This window comes from Pleuronectes platessa, chromosome 11 (assembly GCF_947347685.1).
Source record: "Pleuronectes platessa chromosome 11, fPlePla1.1, whole genome shotgun sequence".
Taxonomy (NCBI): Eukaryota; Metazoa; Chordata; class Actinopteri; order Pleuronectiformes; family Pleuronectidae; genus Pleuronectes; species Pleuronectes platessa.
This window is the reverse complement of record NC_070636.1, coordinates 4,497,927-4,525,189: the sequence shown is the minus strand read 5'-3', so window position 1 is coordinate 4,525,189 and position 27,263 is coordinate 4,497,927. Positions and strand designations below refer to the sequence as shown.

At 41.1% G+C, this 27,263-nt stretch overlaps 3 protein-coding genes across 3 annotated transcripts; 1 reads left to right on the top strand and 2 right to left on the bottom strand.

Annotated features, from left to right (window-relative positions):
* Positions 1-5,523: 5,523 nt before the first annotated feature.
* cdkn3 (cyclin-dependent kinase inhibitor 3) lies at positions 5,524-9,112 on the top strand. Its single transcript, XM_053434189.1, has 8 exons — positions 5,524-5,589; positions 6,930-7,026; positions 7,157-7,212; positions 7,295-7,339; positions 7,467-7,689; positions 7,964-7,995; positions 8,153-8,256; positions 8,806-9,112. Exons 2-8 carry the CDS (start codon positions 6,947-6,949, stop codon positions 8,893-8,895), a joined length of 630 nt encoding a protein of 209 aa, XP_053290164.1. The 5' UTR covers positions 5,524-5,589; positions 6,930-6,946; the 3' UTR covers positions 8,896-9,112.
* On the bottom strand, positions 9,106-15,677 carry cnih1 (cornichon family AMPA receptor auxiliary protein 1). The gene is made up of 5 exons (XM_053434195.1): positions 15,536-15,677; positions 14,171-14,239; positions 11,363-11,475; positions 11,090-11,233; positions 9,106-10,361 (listed from the first exon to the last, which is right to left on the bottom strand). Exons 1-5 carry the CDS (start codon positions 15,614-15,616, stop codon positions 10,334-10,336), a joined length of 435 nt encoding a protein of 144 aa, XP_053290170.1. The 5' UTR covers positions 15,617-15,677; the 3' UTR covers positions 9,106-10,333.
* A 933-nt stretch (positions 15,678-16,610) lies between these two features.
* On the bottom strand, positions 16,611-26,667 carry gmfb (glia maturation factor, beta). Its single transcript, XM_053434196.1, has 7 exons — positions 26,528-26,667; positions 22,931-23,027; positions 21,398-21,447; positions 21,146-21,195; positions 20,590-20,672; positions 20,179-20,252; positions 16,611-20,047 (listed from the first exon to the last, which is right to left on the bottom strand). Exons 1-7 carry the CDS (start codon positions 26,528-26,530, stop codon positions 19,976-19,978), a joined length of 429 nt encoding a protein of 142 aa, XP_053290171.1. The 5' UTR covers positions 26,531-26,667; the 3' UTR covers positions 16,611-19,975.
* Positions 26,668-27,263: the final 596 nt, after the last annotated feature.

The window sequence follows — 27,263 nt, the reverse complement described above, 5'->3', positions numbered from 1 at the left end:
TGGTTGGACTCGGGTGCAACAGTTAGCAGACGATGAACCGGCTGCAGCATCACAGCAGCTGCTGCTCCTGCAACAGGGATTCATGCAAATGTCCAACTGTGAACTGAGGAGCTTTAAAATCTCCGGCTGCTGTTTTCAGACCGAGATTATTTATCATTTACACTCATGAATAACTTGAAACTCGCTGGATTTACAGCTTTACCAAAGAAACAAAAAAACATCTCAGCCACATAAACTACTTGTGTGTTTCCAGTGAAATCTACTATCGGTTTCATGATGCTCTGACCTTTGACCTGCTCCTCCCGCGTCTTCCCACCGGACGTCCTCCTCCAGAGTCGTGTGGCAGCGAGACAAGAGGCCCCTCAGCGCCCGCTCGGTACCCAGCAGGAGGCTGCAGTCAGGATGCTCCTTACCCGTCCACTGCAGCAGGTTCTGCAGAGGGAGAGTCCAGGAGAATGAGCACTTTTGGTTGAAAAGGCTTCATATAATTTTCAGTGTTGAAATGCAAACAATGCAATAAGAAAATGACTTTTCTATGGATATTAAGATTAAGATGCATTTATTAGTCCCAAACAAATGCACAGACCTGCACAGGCACACTCATGCAGGTAGGGAAATTTAACCTCTGCTTTTGACCCATCTGGTGAAGGACACACAGAGAAGTGAGCGACCATGTACGGCTCCCGGGGAGCAGATGTTGGGGGAGTAAGGTGCCTTGCTCAGGGGCACTAGACAAGGTAGGGAGAATCCTCTTGGATTTTTGGACAGACTAATCCAGGTTCGTCTTTTTGTTGTTTCTCTGTGGAGTCGAACCAGAGACCTTTTCTGCCCATAGTCCAAGTTTCTGCCACTAGTCCACCTCCTCTGTCCACCGCCATGAAGTGTTTCTTAAAGTGTCTCTAAAAGTTGGGCCTCTGAACTCACCTGGATGTGGCTCAGGTAGCCGTGGATCCGGGAGACGGGCGCCAGCAGCAGGGAGAGCAGCTTCATCTCCTCTCGCTCTATCTGGCCGCTCTGTGAAATCAGACACAACTCGTCAGGTCAGTGCGTCCAGAGCGTCGTGAGCGAGCGACTCTGACAGTATTTTGTTATTTCAGATACCCGTGTTTTGAGGCCTTTCTCCAGATTGTTCAGTCTGTTGAACTCCAGCGAGAGGAAGGAGGCCAGGGTGGTCGTGTATCCGAGGTACATGTCGGAAAAAGACGTCTGCACGACACAAATTAGAACAAATATGAGCAGCTGAAATCATTTCTTATGTCTCCACGCCGGAGCACTTTGAGAGAATTTCTTCAAATTCAGCACAAACATTCACTGATGAACTGATTTCAAAGGGTCAAAGGTCACGATTATCTCCTATGAGTCTGTAAAGAGAGACTGAGACTGCTCTGGTTGGTGGAGGCGGCCGGTGACAGGCCAGCAGATCCAGTTTAAGGAATGTACTCACGTCGTTTTGTCCGATCAGCTGCACCAGGATGTCTCCGATCAGAGACTTCCAGTGTTCAGCAGATAGTCGCTCCTGCAGCGTGTTCCTGAAGACGAGGTGTCGCTGCAACAGCTGCTCCACAAACGTCACATACGTCTGACTGAGCCAGACAGAAAGAGAGGAGGGGAACTTTGACACTGAGAAGACATTTTGATTTCCATTTCCTGCCTCTGTGTCTCAGAATCTGTTTCGCTAAATTGACTCCTTTTTGCGTGCAGATGTAAAATGAGAAGAGTAATCTGGGTTGTGTGAGCTGTGTGTCACTTACTATGGCTCCGCGGTCGTCTGGTGAGCTGCTGGTGTCTTGTACTGGTCGTAAAGTTGGTTTAATGTGGAAACGTACTCCCACTCGGAATGCAGCAGCTGCATGGCCACCTGATGTCGAGCATCTGCACAGACAGGAGGACACTCAGCTCCACAGACGTGCACACGGACGGTTCGTGGTCCAGTTCTCTGTCCAGTCGGACGGGGACAGACACTAAGTGCTTCTTGGCTATTGAACCTTGGCCAACACCTTGAGATAAAGTCTTTCCACTGAGTTGATTCATGTTATTTGTGTCTGTAACCGAACGTCTCAGAGAGAATCTGACGATCAAACAGCTTCTTTCCTTCGTTCATCTGTAGTTGAAGGTTTCTGTTCATCGCTCTGTGTTTTTTCTGTTAAGATGTTGATTCTTGATTTTCAGTTTTTCTTAAGGACACTTCTTTAATATCCAAATATCTCTGCTGTTATTCCCATGACAGGATCTCACCTGTTCCCTCGCTCAGTCCAGCTTTGAGTCCCTGCAGGAAACAGTGCAGCAGCAGCTTCCCTCTGGACAAACAGGCCGGAGGAGCCGAGCACTCACACTGACTCCGTCCTGCCTCGACCGCACCCCCGCTGCACAGACACACAACTCCACTTCTCAATGTATGATTGATTATATCACTGAACATGCAGTAACACAGTAAGTTGTTTTAAGGTGATGTCGTCATATCACAATATACATGTAATCCATGTAATAGATCTACATAGATTATTAATCCTGTCAACAAATAGTGATCTAAAAGGATATCAGCCTTTATCTTGTATATTATATTGTGTCGTGACTCATATAAAACCAACAAGCTTTGTGTTTTGCTTTTTACTGGTGTATTTCCAGCAGTCCTGTATGAAGGACAAAAAATTACAAGCGTATAAACTAATAAATACTTATAGAAATAGAGAAAAGGTATTATTCATTATCAAATTTATATATTTTTAGGTTTCTTCACGTATTTAATTTATTTATTTTATACTCATCTACACTTCGTTCCTATTTATATATAAAAATAATACCAAGGTATCATAACTAAACACACAATTCATATATTTTATGAAATTTGAAAAATATTGTGCATTCATATTTGTTGACTGTTTTTTATGATATACCTGTTGTTTTCTTTCTTCTTTTTATATAACTTGGTTAGTGTGTGTGTGTGTGTTTGTGTGTGTGTGTGTGTGTGTGTGTGTGTGTGTGTGTGTGTGTGTGTGTGTGTGTGTGTGTGTGTGTGTGTATATTACCTGTCCCTCTGTTTTGATATGGAGCTCTTTCCCTCCTGCTGAGGTCTCTGTCTGTGACTGTACAGCTGCAGGATCTGACACTGCATCACACCGAGTTCTTCCTGTGAAGCAACAAACACACAACAAACACACAAACTGTTTTCTGTCCAGAACTAAATAAACATGATCATTCCAGTGGAGGATCATCAGAGTAACATCAGTCAAAGCTTGAATATTTCTCTCATCTCTCTTTCTCTAAAGTGTTTGTGTTGTTGTTGTTGTTGTTGTTGATGTGTTTGCTGTTTGTTGGTGCTCAGTCTGACCCTCAGCGCCTCCACCAGCGCCTCCAGGTGACGAGCTTTCTTCTGGCAGCTCCTCCTGTTCTCCTCCAGCTCCTCCCTCAGGTACGTGTCTCCATGTTGGATCTGACCGAGCTCCAGCAGAGCGCTGGTGAAACCCGTCTTCAGCTCCGACACCATGCACTGCAGCTGAGGGGACAGAGGTGGGACAGCAGGTGTCATGGACAACTCAGGGATTATTTATTACTTATCTGCTGCTAATTCATCAACTGATAAGATCTTATAATGTTTAAAGTGATCGGCCTCTTTAAGAAGAGCAGGCTGATGGGGGGGGGGGGGGGGCGGGAGAGAGAGAGAGAGAGAGAGCTGCAGAATACCTTAGAGATTTCTGTGACGAGCTCGGCCTCCTGGGGCTTCATGGCCTGTGCAGAGAGAAACACACAAACAAGCTTGTTTGCAAACACTCACAGACTAATGTTCACGCACTGTGCAGCAGATATAACCTGTAGGATTCAGGGTGGAGGAGATAGACTGTGAAGAGCAGATCAGAGGAGAGAAGAGCTTGTTCTCTTTTGTCATCCAGACAGAGATTGAGTTACAGGGGAAGTTGAAGATGCACAATAGGAACAAAGCAGAGACCTCCACCTGTTTTTGTCTCAGTAACTTGAACCTTTGACCCATTTCTAACCAAAAACTCCCAGAGATTATCTGAAAAAACTCAAAAACCTAATACCTGCAGGGAATCTGCTCTGTTTAAAGCACTCAAATTCTAAATCTGTCCACATGAATTGTTTTTACCATTACATCATAGCTTAGTACAAGTTTTTATTAACATTTGTAAATGTATTTCCATGTCTTTCAGGTCTACAGTCCTGTTTGCTTGTGGTACCTGCTCGGATGCTGCCCCTGCCAGCGGCCCCTCTGCTAAGGAAGTGGCGAGCCAGCCAAAGAGCTCAGCCCTGCAGGGGAAACGGCTGCAGGAGCCAAGATCCCTCCCTACAAGTGCACTGACAGAAGGACGAGCACGGATCAGCAAAAACACACTGGGAAATGCAACAATGCAGCAATAAGACTTATCATGCAAATTGAAAATAAACAGAACAGTAACTGAGATTGATTATAGCATTGATGTGATTGTTTTTACATCACTTCTGGAAGCAGATAATGTAGAAATCCCATTTTCATTGCAGGTTGCATGACTGATATGTGCATGTTGGCTACTTAAAAAGCATCTTTCTCTATGTTTACACGACATCTTGATAAAGTCAGCAGGAATCCTCCAGAGCCAAACAAAGACTGACAGCTGAGGCAGAAGAAGACTCACCTCAGTCACAGCTCCTCTGTGTTTCCTCCTCCAGACATTTTGAAAGATGCAGTGGATGTTAAACTCCTCAGTGATCTCCTGGTTCTGCTCCTCTGTGGTGGAGCGTGTGCTGGGTGGTGTGCGGTGGTGGAGAGCAGCAGTGTGGTGCTGAGCTGTGAGCGGCTCTGTGCAGACAGCAGATGTCCTGCATGACGCTCAGTCAGCAGCTCTGTGATTTACTGGGGAAGTCAGGTCTGGTACAAACCATGGTAACGTCCCAAAGGAGATTCTGCATCCATATCATTGTAGCTTCTATTGTTCTCTTATTGTTTGTTTGTTTTCTCCACGTTTGCTCTTAGAATCATTTTCAATTTTGTTGTGAAATATTGTCAGTGGCAGCTTGATTAACAAACAAAAACGTTAATAAGAAAACAGATTTAAATAATGCAGCAATAAAAAAAGCAATCTTGAAATCCATCCATTGTAAATAACATAAATACACCTATTCTTAGTCTATCTATCTATCTATTTATATCTATCTATCTATTCTCCCAAATGTATTAATACCAGATATATCTTCTCTTTGCCCAAAATAATAAATCTACTAATTTATTTCTATATATTTATATTAACACAATTTGTTTTGCCTCATTTTGTGTCTAATCTATGTTTGTACATTTTCTTATGTTGAATATTTATTATATTTATATTTAACCATAAAAGAAATCTATTTATTTATTATATCATTATTTGCAGTTGTGATTTTGGAAGTTGTTTAAAATTATTTTTTTATTTTTTTTAACTCCGCCCCTGTGATTCACCCCTGAAAGGAAAATCGAGCATTCACGTGCCTGCGGCTTTTTCCAGAGGGGCGTGGTTAACGGTCCATCCCCTAATCTGATTGGCTATTCACTGAATTTTGAAATCGAAGCCGACGGATCTGTCAAAAAAACATGCAGAGGAGCGGAGCTGAGTCCGACTGGTAAGAGATCCTGAGAACTGCGTGGATTCATCAGAATACACGAGTTTATATAGTACTTATACTTCTGTGTTGTGGTTTTATCTTAAAGTTTAAATCAAGATAAAACCACATTAGTCTCTGTCCGGCCTCGTTTACACGGATTAGCCGCACAGCTAACGTTAGCTAACAACAGCTCAGCACTGAAGCTCATGTTTAACACTGCGGGGGGGGGGGGGGGGTTGTTTTGTGGCTTCAATGGATCTGACTAACTCCTGGAAAGTGTAGAAACTGTCACTTGTTTCATTCAGTTTGCACGTGAGTGTTTATTTTTATTTATAGGACCTCGTATGTCCTGGTGTTAGCATGTGTTAGCCATTAGCTCAGCCAGCTGTGACTACTACTACTACTACGAAATGTACACACACAACTATAAGCATCAGGTTACGTTACTGAATATTTCATTAGAACACAGTGGCTTCAGGAAGTAGTCACGCCCATTGTACAAACACCTCATGTAGTGTGTTAGATTTTTAAGTCCACACTAATTAACTTATTATTATAAACATGATATTTATTTATTATTTATTTATTCCATACATGTTATAAGTAACTAATCAAATCCTAGTAAACTTCAAATATGTTTTGCTTCAACAAAAAGAAAGAATCAAATTTAATAATCTAAATAAATACAAACCTACTTTCAAACATCCCAAGAACAAAATGCATCACAAACCATCTCACGCATGTTTTTAATATATATATATATATTTTTTTTTAATTAGATCCGTTTGTCACATCTTTTTGTTTCTTCACTGGTTTTTAATCATAATTTAACTCTTTCCATTGTGGTTCAAGTGGTTTTACTTATTTTGGGGGCAATCTAAAGTCTTCAGACTGATCAGGTGAATCCTGTTTGCTGTAATGACCCTTGAGGGGGTTTCTAGAACCTGTGTGTGTACAAACCAGGAAGTACCAGTGCTAAGTGTGTCCAGGAGAAACAGTCAAGTTTACAGACACCAGGACTTTTCCTCGTCAGTGTCTCAAAGCGTCAGGACGTCGGAGAATCTGGTGGAAAGACGATCATCTCAGTTTTACACCATCAGTCAGGGTTTTACTGTTAAGAGGCCAGAATGAAGCCGAGTTGACTGAAACATTCCTGGTGTCTGTAGATTCTGCTTCTCTGAGCAAGTTTCAACCCGCACAGAAATCATCCAAGAATCTAAAATCAAGATTATTATCAAAATTAAAACATGATTAAAAGTAAAAGATCTGAAAGACAAACAAACACAAAAATCGCTTTGTTCTGTGACTCGACACTGAATGTGATCACAGCTCCTTGTTTGGTTTTGTTTCCCCGACAGTGTTCTGGTCTGAAGTCATGAGGACGAGTGAGTTTGACTCGTCGTCAGAAGACGAGGAGATCGGCGAGGAGCAGCTGACGCCCTTTCACGTCACCTGGTGCGTTTTCACTCGTTTCCTTCGTGTCTTGACACAAACTTTGTGATTTTCTCTCAGGATTATGTTAAGTATTAAGTATTTGCTCAGATTGTTTCTTAAACTGTGCACGTGTGTTGTGATTGGCTCTCAGGTTACCTCTGTCCATGGTGGAGAGCTCTCAGTTTCTGGGGATATGTGCACTACCAGGTAGAGCCGCAATTTCTGCTGCTCTTTTGTTATTTGTCCTGTTTTTTTGCATCTCAATTGAATTTCCCTTATCTGACTTTAGGTTGCAAATACAAAGAGAATCGCAGGAGTCTGCAAAGAGACGTCGGTGAGAGGAACTTGATTCATTCTGTTTCTCAAACTGAGCAAAGTTACCAGTTTTGAAACTCTTGTTTTACCTCAGTCTCAGGAGTTTGAATCTGTTTTATAAATGTGGCTGCGTCTCTTGTTGACAGAGGAGCTTAAGAACCAGGGCGTCCAGGACGTGTTTGTCTTCTGCACCCGAGGGGAGCTCAACAAGTACCGGGTTCCCTCGCTGCTGGACGTCTACCGGCAGCGGGGCCTCACCGTCCACCACACGCCCTTCCTGGACGGAGACGCTCCTGAGCTGCAGCAGTGCTGCCAGATCCTCGCGGAGCTGCAGGTCGGCCTCGAGAGCAACAGGAGGACGGTGATCCAGTGAGTGAAGTCGTCCTTCAGACACAACTCTGAATTTAAATGTGTGTGATGGGGCAATGATTCTGTTATCAAACACTTCTGACAGAGAAAAGTGTGAGGCTGGATTTCTTTTAAGTTATTTTTTACAATTTAACCCAAAAAACACAAATGCAAATAAATATAAAGAAATTTAAACTTTTTTACGTTAAAAGTTTCTTTCAAAAATGTTCTAAAACTTTTCTGCATTGTTTATTCTTTAAAATGAACTTTGGTCTTTTTCTCTGTTCCCCTCCAGCTGTTATGGAGGCCTGGGACGATCTGGATTAAGTAAGAATATTTTATTTGTGCCCCTTTTTAATCTTTGTATCAAGTCAATCCGTGCAACTCAAGTTTTAAGCCAGCACGTCATTATCTGCTAAACTTTCTACTCTCTACTCGTGTTCATCTCTGATCACATGACGGTGTCGTGTTCTGTTCTGTTCAGTCGCCGCCTGTCTGCTGCTGCAGCTCTCGCCGACGATGACGGCGAACAAAGCCATCGAGATCCTCCGGGAGCACCGAGGAGGAGGAGCGATACAAACAGTGAAGGTGAGAGGCTGCTCTTCTTCTTCTTCCATCACAGAGAGTTAGAGGTTATATATCCTCCTCCTTCCAGGCGGCAGGTTTTTCATTTCACTGAAGCAAACCTGGAAAAGTGTGAAAAGATGAAATTGGAGCCAAACACCAGTGGATTAGCTTCACATGTAAACAAATCTGAAATGTCCCTCTGAAAATTCGTTTGTTTTCTGAATTAACCAAGTTTATTATCTCAGAATTCTAATGATATTCTGCTCCATTTTTCTGATAAACACTTTAAATTCATAGAAGTGGGTGAGGGCTCTTTTCTGAATGAATTTTGCTTCTTAAGACTTGTTTGTGTGTGATATCTTTATATATAAAATTCTCTGAACCAGTAAGTGGTGATATGTTCGTGGCCAATGTGATGAATTATGATTTGAATAAACCACAAAACCAGAACTGATCCTTTTTAGTGTTAGTTTGTTTTTGGCTGCTGCTCTTTTTCTGTAAATTCTTGGATTTAGATTTTTCCTAACAAGCATGTTTACTAATCAAATTGACTCTTTCCTTTTCACACAGCAATACAACTTCCTGCACGAGTTCCGAGAGAAGTTCACGTCGTACCAGGAGAGCAGGGAGGTTTCCACAGAGCGCTCGGTGTCTCGATGATCGCTGCTTCAACACGGGAAAATATTGTTGTCTTAGTTTGTGGGTGTTTATAACTGCATTCTCTAATGACTGCACTTTAACAGAATACTCTTAATATATTGATTTGTCTTCTCCTCATGGTAATGGAATAAAGTCTTAAATGAGGAAATCATGTTTGTGTTGGCAGCTCTAATTTTCCTTTTAAAATCTTATAAATAAAGTTCCAGTCAATTGTAAAGAGTGGGATGAATTTATTTAGATTCAAATAAACTCAAGTTGTCATTTCCTAGATGCGACACAAATGGGATCTAATACATAAAAACATTATTGTGACAAATGATCTTTATCCCTTTCCCTGATAAATTTACACATTTAAAAATGGCAATAAATACTGTATTTCTGAAAAATGAAGTCTATCGGCCTCGACTCTAAAAGGAGATTACTTTCCAGATTCTTCAGTCCTGACATGAGCAACACCGAGGAGTGTTTGATATCCTGGAGATAAAAAAAGGAAAATGAAAAACACTGAATGAATAAACCTTGGGGTTCCTAACACTGTGTTGAAATTAACAAGACGCACAAAGACGAGCACAGCAGTGGAAATTTGAAAAGGTCCATTCGACAGTCTGGCACATGAGCAGATTCAGAGAAACTCCACTGCAGAAAACAAGAGAATTCAAATGTTGAGAACTGTTGAGTCAACCTTTTTTTTTAAGTAGGCATGGCTGCCGGGGGGGGGGGGGCTGATCTACACAAACACAGGTCGCACACACGTTGCTTTCTACTCTTGATTCACACTTAAAAACATATCAGCGATAACTTCAGCGGGGATTACATGACTCGACGTGATAGATGGGTCTGAAACATGGAAGCTATTCATCAGACAGTCTGAAAACAGATGTGGGGACAACCAGACGACGATTGTCCACATCTGAACCTTCATGTTCATTTCAGGACCGTATCCATCAGGGAGCAGGAGCAGGAGTCCGGTTTGCACTTTGCTGTTTTAGCGATGGCAATGAATCACGTGGTGGAAATTAGCTAAAAGCTCCGAATGCAAATCGGCAGAAAAAAGCAAATGCGGCTCAGATTCTCACCTGGGAACCAAGATGAAAACAAAACTTTATTTAAATCCCAAGTATCAAAAAAAAATCACCACACCCTTAAAAAAGAAAGAACACTTGTCCGTAGATGAGGTTTTGTCCTTATTTTCTATAAAATTTGAATCTGTAATGCTATGACAAGAACGCCTCGACCACGATTTTCTCTAAATGTTTCCGAAATGACACTCGCGCTTTGTGTGTGGGGGGGGGGCTGGAGAGTTCGTCAGCTTGAAATGGCGCCTCGTGTGACTGAGCGGGGGGGGGGGGGGGCTCCAGCAGGTCCAGTGTTGCAGCACTAAGTTCATAGTGTCTGGTCGTCTACTGTACATGCAGGTCCTTGTCCTTCATCGTCCGGTTTAAGAGCTCACCAGCACATAGATCATCCTGTTGGAGCGGGAGAGACAGATTGTTACTGAGTGTTGGATTGTTTGAAATTATGTTTTGTTTTACAAATTCTTCATAGGTCTTATTAAAATGGGAGTAAATGAGACTTAAAAACAGGACTGAGAGTTAAAGAATTTGACATTTTTAATAAGATTTCTTGCCGAGTGAGACAAACGATCAAAACGTGACCCTAAATGTGAAGCTACAGCCAGGAGAGTGTTAGCTTAGCATAGCGTGACTGCTGGAAACAAAGGGGAACAGTTAGCAATCTATCTTCCAGCACCTTTAAATCTAACTAATAATGTTTGTTACAGTCATGAAGGACGTTGTGTCTTTGCCTCAAATCATTTGAAGATTACACCAAAAACAACTGATCTGATTTCTAAGAAATGGTGAAAGGATGTGGTATCGATCAGGGAAGAACTTATTGACTTTAGCATTAGATCTGGATCAGGGGGCGGATCAAGGAATTTGTGCCTTTTTCAACATTTACAGTTCTGCCAGGGAATCATTAATGGATCTGATGTCATGTTCAGAGGACTGATGTCTATGCGTGTTAAATCTGGAGCAGCTTGATTGAATTTAAAAAGGGACTCGTGGGCCTTGGTGAAGTTATGAACTCTGAGTGCTGCTCTACTTTAAAGCTGAGTCCAAACACCCTTTGACAGTTTTTAAAGGAGGCTTTGTACTGAGCAGATGTAGATGCCTGCAGCCAAGTGATTACATACCCATAGAGATAGTAGAAGAATGACAGGAGATAGAAAGCCAGTTTGCACCAGCCTTCTTTTTGACAGTACGCCAGGATGTCAGCGTTCATGATGGTTGTTGGGTCGTAGAGTCCAGGGCAGCTCATCACGGGTCTGCTCATATACCTGCGTCACAGGGAAACCACAGAGAGGGATCAGGTCAGGTTGTATTCCATGTTCGTTAAGACAGAGTCAACGGTACTGAATTGTATTGGAGGACCAAACACGATGGAGTCCTCTCGTTCAGAGACTCACCTCCACACATGATAAGCCAGCAGCGGCAGGTTGAGACAGAGGGTGAGCCACTCGGCCGCACAGAAGAACATCACACAGAAGAAGAAGTGGATGAGATACTCTGGAAGAACCAGCTGCAAAGGAAATGAGACAAAATGTCAGAATCATCAGGTGAAGAACAGTCGGTCCAACTCATTCTCATCAGACTGTGGGCTTTATTAACTAATATCAAAAGAAACTCTTTGGCTGTCCTCACGAATTACTGAAGACGAGACAGCCTCTACAAACTGCAGCCGGCTCCACAGAGTGAAACACACGTGAACCAAACTCTGAACTCTGAGTTTGGGTCCCGCCATCAGGCCAAGCTTTGTTTCAGGACTTCACATGAGTAAATATGTAGGAAGGTGTCGGGCTGTCGGTGAAATACACAACAGCACTGGTTTGATCAAATGCGAAACACAACCAGGACGAAAAGAAACAAAAGACACACAACCTGAGCTAAAATCTGAGGGTTTGAAAATGCTCGTTAAAACTGAGGAGAGAAAAAAACAAGTTTAATCTGATGTGGAACCGTACTGAGGAACGGTTACAGCCAGATTATCTTCTGTAGTAAATCCTGTGAGCGGCTGGTGGAGTTCAGCAGTTTGAAGTAGATGGATAAGGTTTTTTTTTTAAGTCATGCATCATCAAGTCCGACCACGAGTGAGGAGAAAACCCATCAACATCTCTCCCAGCGAGGGGCGGAGCCTACAGGCCGCCGGCTCCCTGACAAGCGGGGGACTGGGCGACACACGGGAGAAACACCATGCTGGGAGCACGAGCAGTGTTGATGCAGCAGCCCCCCCCCCCCCCCCATTCGAGCTGACAGAGCTTGAACGGGCAGATGGAGGCACCACATGGAAGCCATGCATTTGGGAAAAAAGGGCAGAAGGAAGGGTAGTGTTGGAGGGGGGGGGCAACCAACAGCCCACAGATGGAAAAGTGATGGGCATGTAGGAGGAGGAAGGGGGGGGGGGGGGGCTGGAATGTATTGGGATCCTGCACTGTGCTGCCAAATACAGAACTGATCACAGCTGGAAAATATTGGAGATTTCCACCAGAGTTGGACACGCAGAACGAACTGTCGAGTGGATTAGAGAGAGAGACAGAGAGAGAGAGAGAGAGAGAGAGAGAGAGAGAGAGAGAGAGAGAGAGAGAGAGAGAGAGAGAGAGAGAGAGAGGTCTGTGCTTTTACCTAAATAACTCCTCCTACTAGTGAAATTACGGACCAATCAGTGGTGACACATTGTGCTGAGCTGGAGTGTGTTGGGACTCCGCAGCCATCTGCTCTGAACCCCAGGTGATGGAGGTTCCAGCCAAACGCTGAGCTCGTGCACAGGAGCTTAGTTTCTGCTCATTGCTGAAACAAACTGCAGCCTCCTCCGAACAGAGGAGTGATATAAATGTGACGTATTAAGAAATGTTGAATTTAAAGCTGGAATGTAAACTTTATTTCCTCCGACACCTCGAACAACAGATGAAAGTGTCGACTGTTCAAAAGAGCGTTGCAACAAAAGTCAAATCATCTGATTAATGGACTTTAGGCTGATACCAACGTTAGGGAGTGAAATATCTCTGATGCGGATATATCAGCAGATAAATATTAAAAAAGAAGAAAGAAGTGTAAAGTGTAGAAGTGTAATTGAGGTTCACATTTTACAGTTCAACCATAAACGTTTTAACAAATCAAATGTAAATGCATCGTTTCTGTGATATAAATGTTTTCATCTCGAGGCATTTCAGCAAACATAGAGGCTCTTATATTTATAAATTAGTCCGACTCTACAGATTTCTCTTTATATTATTTCTATGGATAGTATTATACAAGGTCTCTGTCAGGACAGTGTATAAGCCTGGTGACATGTTACTGTAAACTCAAGACCAGTTCCCTGACTCTCTGTGTTTACTGGAAATGTACTGTTCCAGTCACAGTATATGCAAACAAAGGGTAGGTTGTAAAAGATCATGCATGTTTTGAGCATTTGCAAGTCTTTTCAGTTAACAGCTACGCTCAGTGACAATGAATATTTCATCCAAGAAGATATTATTATCCACCTGCTTCATATTCTAATGCTTCTCATGAGTACCAATGGCCTCTGTGCCTAATAAACAGTTTAATAGCTTAGAACAGAAAGCTCAATCAAATATTACAGTAAATGTTTACATTTTACAGCGACACTTTGAGGCTTACAGAACAGCAAGATTAACTAATAGACTGGAAATCCACAGCAGTGAAAAATAAACGTAAGATATGTGAGGACACGTATAAGAAGAAACTGGACAGTGGAGAACCTGGGGCACAGGTGGCCCGGTGTCTAATCCCGAGCCGAACTCTGACCCTGACTCTCAGACTAGTTAACTGAAAAGACGTTTGCAAACACTTCCCCGTGCAAAATGACAAGACTGAGTCCAACTGAGCGGGCATTCTAAAAAGACTGGTACAAACCTTTAATGCAATTTTGACTCTTCTAATCTTTTTGACCTTTTCAATTGTCTTTTTGCCGTTAAAAGTGTAAAATACACAAACAAAAAAAGCAGATTTGGGGGGGGGGGGGGGGAATAACAAAACAACAAAAAGGCGTTAGAGTTCGACAGCTGACGAGATCACTGAATTCACAACAGGCAGGTTATTTAGCATAACAGTGCAGAGAAATGATTGAAGAAAGACAGAGAGGCGGATAAAAACTCCTGAAAACAAAATGAAGTATCTGTCAGACAGAGCAAATCTGCATGCAGTCACATAGGCAAAGGGGGGGGGGGGGTATGTCAGGTAGTGTGGGGGTCACCTACCGGATTTAAAGTGTTACACTGATCTATAGGATTCTTGTAGTCGGTCTTCAGCTCGTCAAATGCTATAATCTGCAGGAACAAGAGGAGCACAATGCAGCAATGAACAACTTTATGTTTGACAGCGTTATACGCGTGTGTTACACTAAGAGTAATAACATATATGCAGAATACTTTCAGTGTAAAGTATCTTCAATATGCAAGATATTGTATAACTTTTCCTGTAATGGAAAAGTGACAAAAAGGTGACGCTGTCATCCTTTGTTTTGTCTCATAAACAACAAAACTATCGACAGGGAATAAAAACAACAAATTCTCACGTTTAAGATTTACATAAACAATGCTTCATACTTTTGATTTGCTAATGAGTTAATTATTTACTAATCAGTTTGGTTTTAGGTTTATCGTCTGAATAGAATAATAATGTATGTTTCAGCACCACTGACAAACTACCAGTTAGATAAAGCGGATATTCAACATGTCAGGAATCTGCTATTGAGTTTAACATCAAGTAGTAAAATAGATGGAGAGTGAATTAAGAAGTAAGTAATAATAAATATTGAGACACGACTTGAATTGAGTGAACATACTTATAGAAAATAACAAGGAATATGTACAAAATGAAATATGTTCAATATGTGTTCATATCGCTTTGCTACAAGTATTTAAACTTAAAAGAGTTTATTTTCTTGTGTTATTTTGCATTGTTTTTATTCTTATAAGTGGGTGACGTGTTGTCTTGTGACTCATAGAAAACAAAAGCACCCGAGCAACGTTAACGATTAAACTAGAGCCGTGAACGCGTCACATTAACGTTTTATTCCGTAGCAACATGTTGACGTTCTGACCGTGAAGCTAATGTAGCTAAAGAAAAGCGAGCTAGCGGGGGGATCAAGCTAACGGGTGACAGCAGGATATAGCGCCTGTTAGCTAAGCCTGCTAACTAGCCGACTAGCCCAAACACTTGTCATTTAACACGCTTGTCGTGGAAATGGAAGTTTATTGTAACTGCGCAGCGGCTCATGAGAAGCTAAAGTGCGTGAATAGATAACGACAATACAGTTAAATAGCGCTTTGATGGTTTGAAGTGCAGCGTTTAGCTGTTAGCCGCTAGCAGGGTGTGTTCCATTCATTCTGAGGAACGCAGCAGATCTTAAAAAGACTGGATTCGAACAGAGAACACTGAGTTCCCCGTGAACACGTCCTATCCAGAATGTGTGGAGATCTGCAGTCCTCTCCGCCGGCCTCCCGTTAGCCCGCGGCCGGAGCCGGAGCCTCCTCCCCCGGCTCCTCCAGCGACTCGTATCGGCGCCGCTGAACCGGGGGAGCCCGCGGTCCGCCCCGAGGTCCCCCGCCCCGGGTACTTACGTGCCAGATAGCGAAGAAGATAAGCGCCGCCGTGAGCAGCAGGGCGAGCATGTAGCAAAAGGCCGCGAATGTGAACGCCATCTTTTCTGTGTCCAGTCCGGCTCTGTGCGTTTCCTGATGATGCAGGCAGATCCCGCAGTCTTCTTCTTCACTCTCTGTTTATCTGGCTGCTGTCACTGCTGTTGCGTCACTGCCATCTGCTGGACACCGATATATCTTCGACATCAATATTAGCAAGGGACAATTTACTTTAAAGGTCCAGTGTGGAAGATTTAGGAGAAAGTTTATATTGGCAGAAATTTAATTTAAAATAATCCTTGTTTCATCTAAATTGTACGAATTGTTGTCTTCTTTACCCGAAAATGAGCCGTTCAAATTTCAATGCCTTTTATTAACATCGGGAACGGGTCCTATCTACCGAGGCAGCCATGTTTTTTTTTTTACAGTAGCCCAAACTGGACAAACTTAAGACCTTTTGAGTTTTTATCAGAACTGAAGGCTGCCACAGGATCATGTTTGGCAGGGGATGGTGAGGTGAGGGGTGTTCGGCTGCAACATGACACTTCACCACTAGATGTCACTCAATTCTACACACTGAACCTTTAAAGGGATTCTTCACCCAATAATCTGCTCATGATCTACTCACCACTTTTCCAATGGAGGTTGTAGGTGAAGTGTATGAGTCAACAAAACACTTCTGGAGTTTCAGAGATAAACAGCGTTGCAGCATAATGCAATACAATTGAATAGAATGATGTTGAGATCAGGGCTCAGTGGGGGCTACACCATTTGCTATAGGGCCCCTTGTTCTATGTGACTGTGGTTGTATGTTTGGGACTGATCAGATTACTGATTTATATATATATTGTTCACAAACCAGCTGAACATAAATTAAGTCACTTCTTAACCTATTAATTATCATTTTAAAAAACAGTATTGTAAAAATAGCCCTTTTGCCAGATTTCTCAGTTTCAGTGTAACATCAAACTAATTGAGTTTATCACCTGACCAATGCTGGACCAAAGAGGACAGACACCATACATATATGAAAACAGAAGTCGTGTGAAAACAGAAGTAAACATCGCTGTCATTTTATTTGGACGATGGGACAACAGACACTTTTATAACATATGGGAAAATACAAATATCTCAAGTATCACTGATGTCGCTATGCAGCTGATCATACATGGTCCAGGTGTTTTTATATTAAAATGGAAAGAAAGTAGAAGAGTAGGCATCGGTTCAGAGAAGACATCAAAAGCTCAACAACAGGTTACAGAAAAAGACTCAAGAGGCCATTTATATTCAAACCAGCTCACGATGAAGGAGGAAAAGCTTAGATCCACAGGACATGGCTCAAAACCAGAGGGAACTCTTTTTTTTCCGATAGACCTTGTACTCGAGGAAGTTGTTTATGACGCGCCACCAGTGTTACACTGTGTTACTTCCCACTTCATTAAAAATCTTAAGAAGAAGAGGGTTGTTGGTGTGTGAATATTCTAGATAAGACAATGAGGCTGGGAGCAGATGTTTGAGATGCAACTGTTTCAGTCAAAGCAAATGAGGTTAATAATTTAACTCTCTGAAAGAATGCATGCAACAGAACAGGTCAGAAGGTCGTACATTGAAATCATGCACTTCTTATACAGTAGCCTTCCACATTTTCCAAATTTTTCAGAATCTTTTCCTAACCACAGAACAACTAAACGTGTTTTTATATAATTCACGTTGAAAAGCAGTACATTGTACACGTTTCAAGTGAAACACAAGCTGCTTCCGAGTGAGCCTGTAATACTTCAGTCAACAGAATTGTTATTCCTCTACAGCAGCATGATATCAAACTGATAGATTATTCATAGGCAGCAAAAACAAGTGATTACAGTCTTTTCCCATTGTGCCTGTTGGATGAAACCTTGCCTGACGTGTAAATCATAAATGATTATCGTCTGACATTTGACATCACTCAATGATTAACATGATATCTGTGTTATTGTGCGTTTAGATCTTTGAGTTTGATCTTTAAAAAACCCACAAAAACCGACATTTCATACTTAATAGATCAGAAAGTTAAAAAAAAATAAAAGAAAGTCACCGACAAAGCTTTTTCAATAGTCGTGGATATTCTGACAAAACAAACCGTCTTTGTCGTGTTTTCATTTTGGCCTCATGGTTGTTTTTTAAAACAGACATAAATATGACAAATGTCAGACAAGGCATTGGTTCGGTCGACCTAGCAGGACGCCATCGTACATTATGTGGTGGTTTCCGGCCTCGGGGCTTTAAATCTGCCACAATGCTCCATTAACCGTTTGGTAGACGTCAACGTTTCTCAACGTGAGACGACACTGACGAGGGAATGTGCGGAATTCATTTGTGCCGATTTTTACTTTATTGGGGTTGGACCAATACACTGAGCAGACATTAAGCTTTTGTTAAGAAATCTGCTGAATGAGTAATTTCTCCATCATAAAAACCATTCAGTTCTTTACAGATTTTGATTTTAAGCCGCTTTTAACTATGTGGTGCTGCTCACTGCTGTTAGGAGCTGCTAATCCTAGTAGTATGAGTATTAGTTTGGTTAAGCCTTTTAATGTGCCGCCCCAGTCTGAATGCAGTTTGAGAGGATTTTCAGCAGGAAACGGGGAAGAATTATAAATTTTGGGGCCTTCAAAATATCAAAAAATAGACAATAGAGTCCATTAGTGTGCCTACAGTTACACATTTGAGTTATTTTAACTGTGTAATCCATCCATCCATTATCTGTATCGTGTGACGGTGGGAAAGAGCCAGAGTTCACCCAGAGTAACACAGGGCCAACATCCACAGACAAACAACCATTTACAAATATGGTTTATTTAGAGTCTCCAGTTGAGCTAACCCCAGTCTGCATGTCTTCAGACTGTTGGAGAAAACTCCACATAGAGTGACCCATGTTCTACTGGGGTTCGAACCCTGCACCTTATTCCCACAGCTGTCTACTCCTGCACATCGATAAAGAAATATGCTGAAATCTAAAATTAGAGAATTTTAACCTCCGCCTGTGATTAATTAAAACCCCAATATGACAGATTACAGGTCAAACACAACCAAAAAGTGTAACTGTAGAGTTTAAAGATCGGTACAAAGTATAGATCAATGTATTGGTCCAACCCGGTTCTGTGTGGACAGTGTCAATCGTCCAGATTCTGTCCTTCACCTTCCCAGGCTGAATTTTAAGCACAACTGGCGTTTGGAGAAGTCACATCCATCATTCTCAAAGCTGCGACCACCACGTAGCGATCAAAGTGGTTTTACATCCGAAATAAGCACAACATTCATAAACACTAAATAACAGTAATCGCAATAATGCACAACGTTAGCGTACAATCTCCCCAAAAGACACGTGATGCCCCCCCGTGTGCCGTGTTTGTCGTGGTCACGAGAGACGGTTTGTAGGAACGGTTCAGTCTGGAATGTTTTCGGAGGAAATATTGTTTCCTGGAGTGTGATGTCATCGTAACAAAATGCAGGTCAAAAGGCAGAGCGCAGTTTTTTCTCTTTTTGATTGGAGATGAAGTGTTTTGATGACGGACTCAGTGTGATGAGCACCACTTCACTTCAGGGCCCCTGTCAGCGAGTTCACGTGCACTGGAGAAGTCACAACACATCATATATTAACCAGAGGTCTCAGGAATGCCTCTCATCGAAGGGTCACAATGTTTTTGACTTTTGTCGACTGGAGCGATGAAAGTTTGTTACTTAAATCATAAGTTTAAATGTCCTTAGACGAATACTGAAGGAACAACTGAGGACCACAGAACGTAGTAGTTGTTCGGCAGCTGTGAATGTTGTAAAGCTCTGGCAGGAAGTTTGTTTTTCACAACAAAAGGAAAAGGAACACTATAAACCATCTGATTGCGTAAACCCTAAATACACCAGAAGTAAAATCAAAACATAAGACTCCATCAAATTATTAAAGATAAAAAGGGGAAACTCAGAGTAAGAACAACTAAAGGAAACAGAAAATAATGTTAAAATGCTTTTAAATTCTCCTGAACGAACGTCTCGGCTTAGAAAGTGTAGATGAGGATTTCTGTTCACTAAAAAGAGCGCGAGGAGCGTTAATTCAACACAGACACGCAACTGGCACATGGAGAGAGATTGTGTGGGAGACAAAAACAGACCTGCGTCAAATAGCATTCTCAGTTTTAGGCTGCCAGGTGGGTGAGGTTTAGTTAAAAACTTTTCCGCGATTGTTCGACGCTTCCGACAAACTCCGAATCTTCTGTAAACTCCACCAAACTCCGCCTAAAACTGACAACAGGAAGGATTTTCAAACACTATTTAACTCAGGTCTCGGGACAAAGAGGAGCGAAACATCAACCGTTGTGTGTTTTCCCCCCAAGAACACGAGTTGTGCGATCCTCCTCCCGTCCCAGACGTCTGGATGAGGTGGAGACTTTAGCCGAAGAAGCCAAGTTTCTCCTTGAGCCACTCCTCTGTTAGGTCCTCCGTGTTTCTGATCTCAAACACCTGGAAACACACATGTGCTGGATGTATCAGACAGATTTGGAACCTTTAATATTATCATTAACTAGCGTAATGACAGATGTTGAAATAATTTGCACTGTCCAAGATTTAGGAAAACACACACACACACTAACCTTGCTCATCTTAACCGTTTGGACCAGTTGGAGTTTGCTTCCTGCGTACATCATCTGCTGCTCTGGCTTGCAACCTGCCAAACACAAGTGAGACAAACCCAAGTGAGACAAACACAAGGGAGACAAACCCAAGTGAGACAAACACAAGTGAGACAAACCCAAGTGAGACAAACCCAAGTGAGACAAACACAAGGGAGACAAACCCAAGTGAGACAAACACAGGTGAGACAAACCCAAGTGAGACAAACACAAGTGAGACAAACCCAAGTGAGACAAACCCAAGTGAGACAAACCCAAGTGAGACAAACCCAAGTGAGACAACATTTCTAAAAGCAGTGAAGAGAATCTAACCTAGTTTTTAAGTGTTGTTCTAAATCTATCGTCAAAAAGTAATTCCAGAGATGCTCTTACCCACTGGACTGGAGAAGATGAAGCAGAGGGGATAAGACACGCGTCCATCATCGTGTACGTATTTATAACTGTAGACGATAAACTTTCACGGTGCTAAGGACAAACTCACGTATTTCAGGACTCACTCATCAGGACTAATTCAATTGAAACGTCATATAACAAGAATAAAGAGAATAAAACAAATCTGATTCATGTAGATAAACTGACATCAACTTTAAAGCAATTCTAAAGTTCGAAAGCATCAGGCAGGTGATGTCATTTAAACCATTGGATGACAAATGATTAGTTAATGTTAATATGATGATGGAATTCCTCCCATATGATCATAAATCGTTTTTCAATCGATATGAGCTTTATTATTAAATATGTCTGTAGTCCTATAGGATGCAGATACCTCTTTATTTTAATGCATTTCTAAATTATGCATTATGCAATCTTTTGTTGACCGATGACTCATCATTTCCAAAAGTTAATAATCGGAAATTACTGTCTCTTATGTTGCACACACATAGACATAGCTATTGAAATAAAAGTAGTCTTTTATTTTGAAGGATATCTTGGCTGCCTCTCCGGCAATTCACCCCCAAGATCATCAGGAGAGATGTCCTAGAACAAACAACAACAAAAAGCAGTTCTGTTGTCTCAAAGTTATCGTACAAGTTATCACATGTCAGACAAAAACTAAGTGTAACAAATTCATTACCTCTTTAAATGATTCTGTGTGGCATGAATTTAAATCAGAATTTAAAGTTTTATTTAAAATGAGGAACATGAACTCGATGGAGAGAATAAACCGCAGACAGCTCACCTCGTACTCTTCCTCCAGAATAACAAGCTGCTTTTCTTTATCAATCTTCACTGAAAGGTACAAAGAAAGAAAACATTTAAGTCAAAAGCACGATGAAAAATCCATATAGATATAGATAGATATTAGGGTGTAAAACATTTCCAATGTATATAACAAAATATATAACCAAATTTGGCAATGACTCCTAAGATGTCCTTATCAGACTTTTAAGAAATGTAACTGAGGTTTGATATATTACAATTTAACAATAAACTTTATTAGAAATAACTATAAATAAAAATAAAGCATAAATTTAATATATTTAGAACTTGAAAAATTCAACCTAAAGTGTCAGCATATTTATCTGTAAAATAAAAGATTTCATATTAGCGAACATATCCGCAGATATTGATGAATCAAAGGCTCATGTCGGCCAGGTACAAAATAAGTACATCATTATAAGAGAATAAATTACCGAACAAAATTAACTAAATCTAGATATTCTATATTTTGGTTAATATTGTCCACTGTAAATGTGTTTTTGGCTCTAGTCTCTTTCATGTGAACACACTCTTGAAAATCTAATTCAGCAGCAGTGACCCTTTGATTCTTAGATGCTTGAGGATAAAGCTTAAGTCCGTTTGATACTTGCACGGATGCGACTCGACGAACTCGCACCACCTGCTGTGTTTGAAGGTAAATGTTGTTTAATCCCAGCAGCTCTCTATCCTCAACCTTGTACTGGAGCTGGTTATTCGCTCATGTATCTTTTAATCTGACTGTCGGGCCAGAAAGTAAATATGATTAATTCCCAAAATGTTGGACTGTTCTGTCAAAGAGAAGCATAATCATATTTCAGAGATTATATCTGATCCTTTTCTGTGAAGACAGAGCTTTTTAACCCTGCCGCTAGAACACAGCTGTGAACTACAGTATTGTTTTCCAACATGGCTGCACAACAAATGATATGTACTAGTTCTTTAAGAATAAACCCTGGCCTTAATCCGAGCAGTAAGATCCCTGAGTTTGGTGAAATTCTCCTTCAAATGTCAGCGAACAAACTGGACTCAACAAAAGCAGCTCCATCAGAAACCGATGCTTGTTTCTGACAATATTTTAGGGAGGAAACAAGCGTTTTGGATGAAAGTTTAAAATGTCTCTTTGCTTGATGCAGGAGTTTAAAAGAGGGGACGTGTCTGCCGCCATTTTGTTCCACACAGCGGGAGGCGGTGACCAATCTGCCGGCGGTGCGAGCGTTAATGATGCATTCAACCCACAAGTATTGGCTCATGGCTTAAGCTTTACTGGAGGAAGGGGACATGTGGAAGCTGTCCCAGTTCTGCAACAACAGAGGATTTTAACCAGAGAAAAACACAAAGCCCTGTAACAGAAATATAAAAACTAACAACAACGACATCATATACTGTAATAATGAAGTGTTTTCATTTGGACTCAGTACAGCATCTTCTCTAAAGCAGTTAGACCTAGAACACGTTATATCTTAACATATAGGAGATGATATTGAATGTGTGAAAGTGTGTTGCCGGTACTCACTGATGATGGCAGCGTTGTTGGTCTCCTTCCGGAAACGGAACGCCTTCAGCTTTGCAACCAGATCTTCGTCCACACCACAGACCACCAGGGTATCAGACTGATGGGGGAAGAAAGAGGGAAACGGGCAGAGATTTAGTTGTGGTCACTCAAATGTTAAAAACTAAAAGTTAGTAGATTTAACTTTTTTTAAATCTCTTTGTTTTTGTATAGTGCTGCAAGTCTCCAACTTTTGATTTAAAACTAAACAGGACCCTGTGCTCTGATCATAGTGTTCACCTGGACTAAACAATGAGTCTGATTTGAATGTAAATGTTTATTTTAAGTATAAAAAGTGTTCTGTAGCATTTGAGCTGTTGTATCAAAGAGTGCTTCCTCAGACGGCCTTCTTTAAATAAGCCTGCGCACTTTGCTCCGTTTCTGCTACGACAGGAAACAGTAGAGCTGCGTTTCTGTTCTGCAGAGTCTATAAAAACTTTGACACATTTTCACTTCCACCTCCGTCACACATACACATTTCCAAAACTTTCTCATGACACAATTCAAACTCCTGCATCAATTCAGCTTTACGTTGAGCATAAAAGGAACTCCACCAGACTGTGTTAGAAATGATGATGGTGGTGGTTACGAAGCACTCGTAAGATATGAGACGGATCTGGACTCATCAGCTGTGTTTACACCACAGGAAATGTCTCCAGGAACTAAAGGAACTCTTGTGTTTCCACTGCAGGAACCAGTGTCTAAATTAAGTTCCACAAACTGCTGAGACAAGAACTTTTTCCCGCGTGCTCCCTTTTCTCCTCATGAAGATCATTTACCTGGTTAGAAAACGATGTGCTGATTCCTTCATCATCATTCATAGTAACTCATTCACCTTCTTTCATATTAAATGCTGTCCAGCCATATGTTTACTAAAGCAACTTGAGAATGTGATGCAAGTAGAAAACAGATCATCTTATTTAATGTACAAATAACTATTATTCTATGCATAATAATTGTGGTTAATGCTCTGTTACTGAATCACACAAGACTAAATTAATACATGCAACGTCTTAGAATACAAATTATAATGACAAAGTTGCAACGGACGTGCAATTGTTAATTTATTGTCATCTGTTGCTTAAAATACAAAATATAAAATCGACTTAAAAAAGCTGTATGCATCCTAGTCTACTGATAAATAAGTTGTGTTGAATGTGGCTTCATGGTTATTTACAGAGGGTTTATATGCACTGAAGACAGCTGCAGTGTCACAGACTGTAGCTTTGGGTGGTTTTTCATGCTCTTTATAGCTTTATAAGCTGGAAGCTAACGTCTTGTCTGCAGGAACCACAGTTTTCTTTCTCAAGTTTTTCTTTAAATTCACAATCACGTCACATTTTAGTTCAAACTTTTAATAATTCCATATTTAGATTGTGTTAATTAGACTTGAATGCAGCAACGACATTTTATTCTGAAATTATTTGGTCACACTTTCATATATTATGTCAAAATATCTTGTTATTTCCGAAAGTAGGACAGCACACGCCAACTTCTCCACACATCCATCCCGTTCTTGTGAAATTGAAGTCTCAGCGGTGGTCAAAGGTCAAAGGTCAAATGTCACACATATTTTTTGAAAAGAAATAATGTGCTTATTATTACAAATTTAATGTGATCTTCTGAGCGGCATTCTAGAAAAAATCTGTAACGGTGCAGCCGGAGAGTGATGATCTGACAAGGAATGACCTTAATGCTTATTCCCAGTGTGACCTTATTCGGGTTTGGATAATTAAAAAAATGCTGATTAGAAACAGGGTCTTATTCAGACTATTGTCTTAGTCCGAACAGATCTGCAGGTTTAATCAAGAAAACACACACACACACACACACACACACACACACACACACACACACACACACACACACACACACACACACACACACACACACACACACACACTCTCTTGAGGAGTCTCTGCAGAGTCTGTATATTCTATAATTGCACCTTGGTGAACAGATGGCTGGTGGGAGTCAGGATTTCACTGAGCTCAGAGAGAGAGTGTGGCTGTGTGGGTGTGTGTGTGTGTAGATTAAGGCAGAGGGTGTGTGTCTGTGGTTGCGACTCTTGACAAACAGGATGCAGAAGACAAGAGAAGAGGAACAGATGTGACAAAAGGACAAAAGAGCCACAGGTTTTACTTCTGGTTTAAATTCCTCTGGAGAACTTTGAATACATCTGCTGCCTGGCTCCATGTTGGCCGGTAACACAGAGAGTTAAAGTGTCGTGACAGGCTGGAAGAAGCCGGAGGGAAACATTGTTCATTCAGGCGAGCTAACATGAAGGAAGCTGCTCAGATCAAGACATGTTGAAACACATCATTGTGATACAGCTGCAGGAAGCCCCCCGGCCTGCTTTCAACATAAAAGCATGGAATGTGTCTGGAAAAATGCTGCACTCAACATGTGAGGTGCAACAGGTCTGCAGTCAGTTTCATTATTATTTCCTTCTAAAATGTTCTAAATGGCCGAGGTGACGTCTTCACGTGTCTAGTTTAGTCCAAAGATAGTCAATTACAAAAAAGAACAGACAAAGGAACAGCCAGAACAACTGCAGTACTAATTATAGACTTATTGACAATCACTTGTTAAATCTAACATCAATAGGTCATCAATGATTAACTATTGATAATCACTTGTCAATTAGTTTCCTGTTCAAAATACCAAGAGTCCAACTGACTACAGCAGCTTTTTTCCTTTAAAACACAAATTGATGTGATTATATGAGAAGTACAAAACACCTTAAATCACATATTCAGTCCTCGGGACAAATCCACCTCATTAAACATGTTAATGTTTCATGTTCAAAAGCTTATTATAAAACATACAGATGATTAATGCTGCAAGCTTTCCGCCGGATTTAAACAACAATACATTTACTGGATCAGGTCTGTGTCAAAATGGAGCCAGGGTTATGTTTATAACTATTTTATAAATACACTGTTCAACATATTTAACGCACGCTAAGTCCTCAGAAGATATCCACCTCTAATTGGTGCATGTTCCAAAACTTGTTATATAAATTATATGCAGATCAGATCACACAATCAATGAGCTTTTTGCCTCATTTGATGATTAATAAACTGGATAATAGTCAAAAGAAAAATATACAAATTCTTTATTTCTGATTATGGTCAATATGCTGCAATTTTGTTTGTATTGGTATATTATAGATAAACTGTAGTTTGATGAATTGATATGAATTGGACCAACTGTAGGTCACTCACTTAAAATACTGATCTGAATACATTGATGACTAATCTTACAAGTCAAATAAAAATGTAACGTTCGATGTTTGCGTTTCAAAAACTCGCATTTACATTTGTTAGCGCACAGGTATTTTATTTTGGAATCCCACGCCGGAACTCCACCGCTGCTGTTCTGACTACCTTGGCATGGAGGGTGCAGCTATTGCTAAGCTAACAGGCTACAGCTAGCGAGTCTGCGCTCGGACTTTTCAAACCTGAACGTCTTTAACTTCACTTCCGCTCGGAACACACGGTTTAACCCGCAGAGGGAGAGACGGCGGCGGCTCGGAGGCGGACGCGCGGAGACACTCACCATGTTGGAGGAGTTAGGTCTTCCTGAAGAAGATGATGAAGAAGAAGATGATGAAGCTCTGACGTTCAGACGCTTTCAATGTTTTTTTTTACTTCACTTCATCTTGTGACCGGCTCGACCAATCCCGCACCAGACGAGCGCCCCCTGCTGCACAGACCGCTCATAGGCTGAACAGTGTATTTAATAAAGTCGCGTCTGTGTAACAATCTTACAATGCAGGTATAACTTTGTGGAGCCATTTATATGTAATTAGTACTTAAAAAACACATCTGGTTTGCAGACATAAAAGTGTTTCTAGCCATTGGGAAAACAACTTGTGAATAGCCTGGATGTATAAATTTGAATAAATATTAAATATCCTTTAATATCCACAAGTCTGCTGTTCATATGTTTGATAATCAGTTTGTAAACAGACGTCCTGCAGCACCTTTAAGAAGGTATAAGAGTTAAAACAGCTCGTTGATGATGTCTCTTTCAAAATATAAATATATATATATGTATATAACACGTCTACAGTACAAAGCTTAGTAAATTAAGTATAAGCTATATATCAAATGAGTTACCATTTGTTTTGTTTGTAATAAGGTAAAACATTATTTACATTTGTATGTGCGTAGTCCCACACTTACGTCTATACAAGCTTGTACACACACACACATCTAGGTATAAAGCATCAGCAGTGTATAATGGATAGTGACCACACCCTCTTTCCAACCCTGGTCAAAATAAAAGAAAT

Coding starts and splice junctions, on each gene's coding strand:
- cnih1 (XM_053434195.1), bottom strand. CDS start 15,616: ATGGCGTTCACATTCGCGGCCTTTTGCTACATGCTCGCCCTGCTGCTC. Junction 11,476..14,170: donor AGTGTAACACTTTAAATCCG/GTAGGTGACCCC, acceptor TTTCCTTTGCAG/CTGGTTCTTCCAGAGTATCT. Junction 10,362..11,089: donor TTCTTCTACTATCTCTATGG/GTATGTAATCAC, acceptor CCGCTCCAACAG/GATGATCTATGTGCTGGTGA.
- gmfb (XM_053434196.1), bottom strand. Junction 21,448..22,930: donor CAACAACGCTGCCATCATCA/GTGAGTACCGGC, acceptor TGTACCTTTCAG/TGAAGATTGATAAAGAAAAG. Junction 20,673..21,145: donor TTGCCGGAGAGGCAGCCAAG/ATATCCTTCAAA, acceptor AGCACCGTGAAA/GTTTATCGTCTACAGTTATA.
- cdkn3 (XM_053434189.1), top strand. CDS start 6,947: ATGAGGACGAGTGAGTTTGACTCGTCGTCAGAAGACGAGGAGATCGGC. Junction 7,027..7,156: donor ACGCCCTTTCACGTCACCTG/GTGCGTTTTCAC, acceptor ATTGGCTCTCAG/GTTACCTCTGTCCATGGTGG. Junction 7,213..7,294: donor GGGGATATGTGCACTACCAG/GTAGAGCCGCAA, acceptor ATCTGACTTTAG/GTTGCAAATACAAAGAGAAT.